The following is a 2,984-nucleotide window of genomic DNA, read 5'->3' as shown; positions in this document are numbered from 1 at the left end:
TTCGGCCATCCGGATAACGAGTACGGATCCGAAACCGGACGGTTGGACCTTGCAGCCGGACGCCCCCATGAGGCCATGGAGGCTGCCCTCGACGAGGCGCTCGACGCATGCCCCTTGGCCTGTAGAACAGGATGCAGCCGCTGGGCCTCGAAGATGGACGTGCAGCCTAGGCCATCGCCTGCGCTTGGATGCGCTCGACCACGGCAGTCGCCGCAGCTCGCAGCTTTCATGCGCAAGCCACCACGATACTAGCCAAGGCGTCCATGCTTGCGACGCTGCGAAAAGGCTCGTAGCAACTGGTCCCGCAGCCACGCGCTTGCCGCCATTGTCGATACACGAGCATGCATGCTACGCTGACTTGACTACGCGTGGCCATGGGATGGAGGTGCCGATGCGTCTTGGCTAGTGCACGACTACGGCCATGCTATGTATGTTGTGAGAGCTCCATGAGCTGTTCCGGCAGTCTCCGGCAAGCGTCCTTGCAGCACTTACCACTTGCGCCATCTACCTCAGCCATGAGTTGGGGTCAGGGGGTGGGTACCATGGCCGTGGCATGTGTACCTGCGCGGGCTGCTTGCGCGTAGCTGCTCATATGGGCTCCTTGGACACGTAGCTGCCACGCTTGAGCCGCATGGTAGTACATGCAATGCTATGACGACCGACGAGTCGACGCGTGCTGGGCGAAGGGTTCAAGACGAGAAGAAAATGAGGTTCACACCAGTTTCTTGTTACAAGATCGACCAACTAGAATGCAAAGCAGAGCGCATAGAAGCGCCGCGCTGCACCCAGGCCAAGACGACCCACGTCGGCGAGACGCTTAACGGTACGACTTCTGGAAGCGAGCGCGGGCGCTGGGACCGCCGAACTTCTTGGCTTCGCAGCGGCGGGGATCCGCGACGAGGAGCGTGCGGTCGTAGTCGAGGAGGATGTCCTTGATCTCCTTCTTCGAGGCTTCATCGACGTACTTCTGGTAGTACGCGACGATGGCCTTGGCGATCGCCTGGCGGATGGCGTAGATCTGCGAGGTGTGACCACCGCCCTTGACGCGGACACGGATGTCGACCTAAGAGAATGGAGCATGCCGATCAGTCCCCGTTCGTCCCGAGCATCTTAGATCCCAAGTGCGACATCGGTGGATGTGCAATCATTGGACACAGCACACCGCCAAGACGGCGGTGGCACACAGTAAGATGTGGACCAAGACAGCTACCAAGGCGCGCCAAGAGAGTCGCCTCTCGCCGCGCCCCGATGCACACTGGAGGACGTGATCAAGGCGTAGTAGTACGTACGTTGGCGAAGCGCTGCTGGCCGAGGAGGAGCACCGGCTCGTACGTCTTGGTGCGGAGGATCTCCGGCTCGACGAGCTCGATGGGGCAGCCGTTGACCTTGATGAGGCCGTGGCCGCGCTTGCAGTAGGCGACCGCCGTAGCGTTCTTCTTGCGGCCAAAGACCTGGACCGATTCAATCTTGCTCGCGCCTTCCATGATGTTACTGGTGTGTGATTTCCGGAATGACCTGAAGCCAGCCGTGGCCAATTCCCTCTCTCTTTTTATACTTTGAAAACCTCTGAGAATACATCCTCTCCGCAGTGCCCCACCAGCCATTTGGAATTTGCCACGGGGGTGTTTTATACACCTATGTGCAAAACGTGTTTGAAACTGACTCGCACGTGGCACGCTGCATTGGCAGCACGGCAAGTGTGGCGAGGAGACCTCCTGCGCCGGGTTCATGATGCGTGCAATCGAGTCGTCTCTGCGATGACTGGAAAGCGACGTGACGACGAGAACGATGCAAGAATGGATGGATGGCGAAAGGAAGAGAGCGAGCTCCTCCGTGTCGCCTGGAAAGCCTTGGCGCATGGGATGCATGGACATGGCCGGCCCGTACAAATGTGGTGGTGGTTGTCATACTAGTAGGTATGGGATCGATTGGCGGCGAGTGGTGTGGTATTTGAGGTCGAGTCATCCCATGATCGTAGTCTCCCACAAAATGCTCTAGTCTCACCCCACCATTCATACGAATTTACCAGTTTACTACCTCGTGAAGGTCGCAGAGATCGCACTCAAAGGCGCACGTTGTGCTACTCAATTGAATTTGGCGTCGTCGTTGCTGCCTCCGTTGTACTAGTATTCAATCATCAATCAACATACGTTTCCAGAATTTGAGGACCCTCGGTGCCTTGTGCATAGATAGCCAACTCGGTCTTTGGAGTATACACTGTAGTTTTGTGTGCACTAGCAGTACAAAAACCTCTCTTTCCATGGATCGCTCAATCCCTCGTGTCATGCAACTTACAGTCGACGCTTTCGCCCGCGGCATACAATCATTGCCCCAGGAAACTCGGACACATGAACTGCACCGCCAACGGGACTCCCTTTTCCACCACCAACTCGCTTTCGCTCCTCGCACAATACCAACGCATGCTGATGGATGGTCTTCACGTCCATAGCTTCTTCTTCGACTCGGATATGAATACAAACATGTTGTCCATCCTCCTCGTGGTGAGCTTGTATGCTCCTTGGCGATCTGCCTTCACGCGCAATGTTTAAAACACCGGATGGTTTCCAGCATAAAAACATCCGCGCCCACCAATCGATTGCTTCGGCGTCGCTGATTGGCCAATCGATTTGGACCAATGAATACGGCGGTGGTCAGCCCGGGCAAAGCACAACCCTTTGCTTTGGCCGCCCAACGAGCAAGCGACGATGCGTCCGTTGACCGATGAAGAGATGAAGACCGTCTTCGAGAAGATCTCGAAATAGTACTACGACCTTGTATCGATTCGCTGTGCTAACGTCGTCTGCGTGTAGCATTGGCCGCAACGTGCAGCACTTGGTCGTGCGCCCGGACGAGAAATTCTGCTTCCGCCTCCACGGCGACATTGTCTACTACGTGAGCGAGAAGCTCATGCGCCAGGCCACCAACATTGGCACGGACCAGCTGCTCTCGCTCGGCACGGCGGTCGGCAAGCTCACCAAGACGAA

General features: G+C 56.8%; 1 protein-coding gene across 1 annotated transcript; it reads right to left on the bottom strand.

The window, feature by feature from the left end:
- Positions 1-706: 706 nt before the first annotated feature.
- Positions 707-1,541, bottom strand: SPRG_12394 (40S ribosomal protein S16). The gene is made up of 2 exons (XM_012352056.1): positions 1,290-1,541; positions 707-1,063 (listed from the first exon to the last, which is right to left on the bottom strand). Exons 1-2 carry the CDS (start codon positions 1,482-1,484, stop codon positions 818-820), a joined length of 441 nt encoding a protein of 146 aa, XP_012207446.1. The 5' UTR covers positions 1,485-1,541; the 3' UTR covers positions 707-817.
- Positions 1,542-2,984: the final 1,443 nt, after the last annotated feature.

Source organism: Saprolegnia parasitica (genome assembly GCF_000151545.1).
Source record: "Saprolegnia parasitica CBS 223.65 unplaced genomic scaffold supercont2.91, whole genome shotgun sequence".
Taxonomy (NCBI): Eukaryota; Oomycota; class Saprolegniomycetes; order Saprolegniales; family Saprolegniaceae; genus Saprolegnia; species Saprolegnia parasitica.
The sequence above is the reverse complement of the archived record's forward strand: the minus strand, read 5'-3'. Positions and strand labels throughout refer to the sequence as shown.

Coding starts and splice junctions, on each gene's coding strand:
- SPRG_12394 (XM_012352056.1), bottom strand. CDS start 1,484: ATGGAAGGCGCGAGCAAGATTGAATCGGTCCAGGTCTTTGGCCGCAAG. Junction 1,064..1,289: donor GCCAGCAGCGCTTCGCCAAC/GTACGTACTACT, acceptor CCATTCTCTTAG/GTCGACATCCGTGTCCGCGT.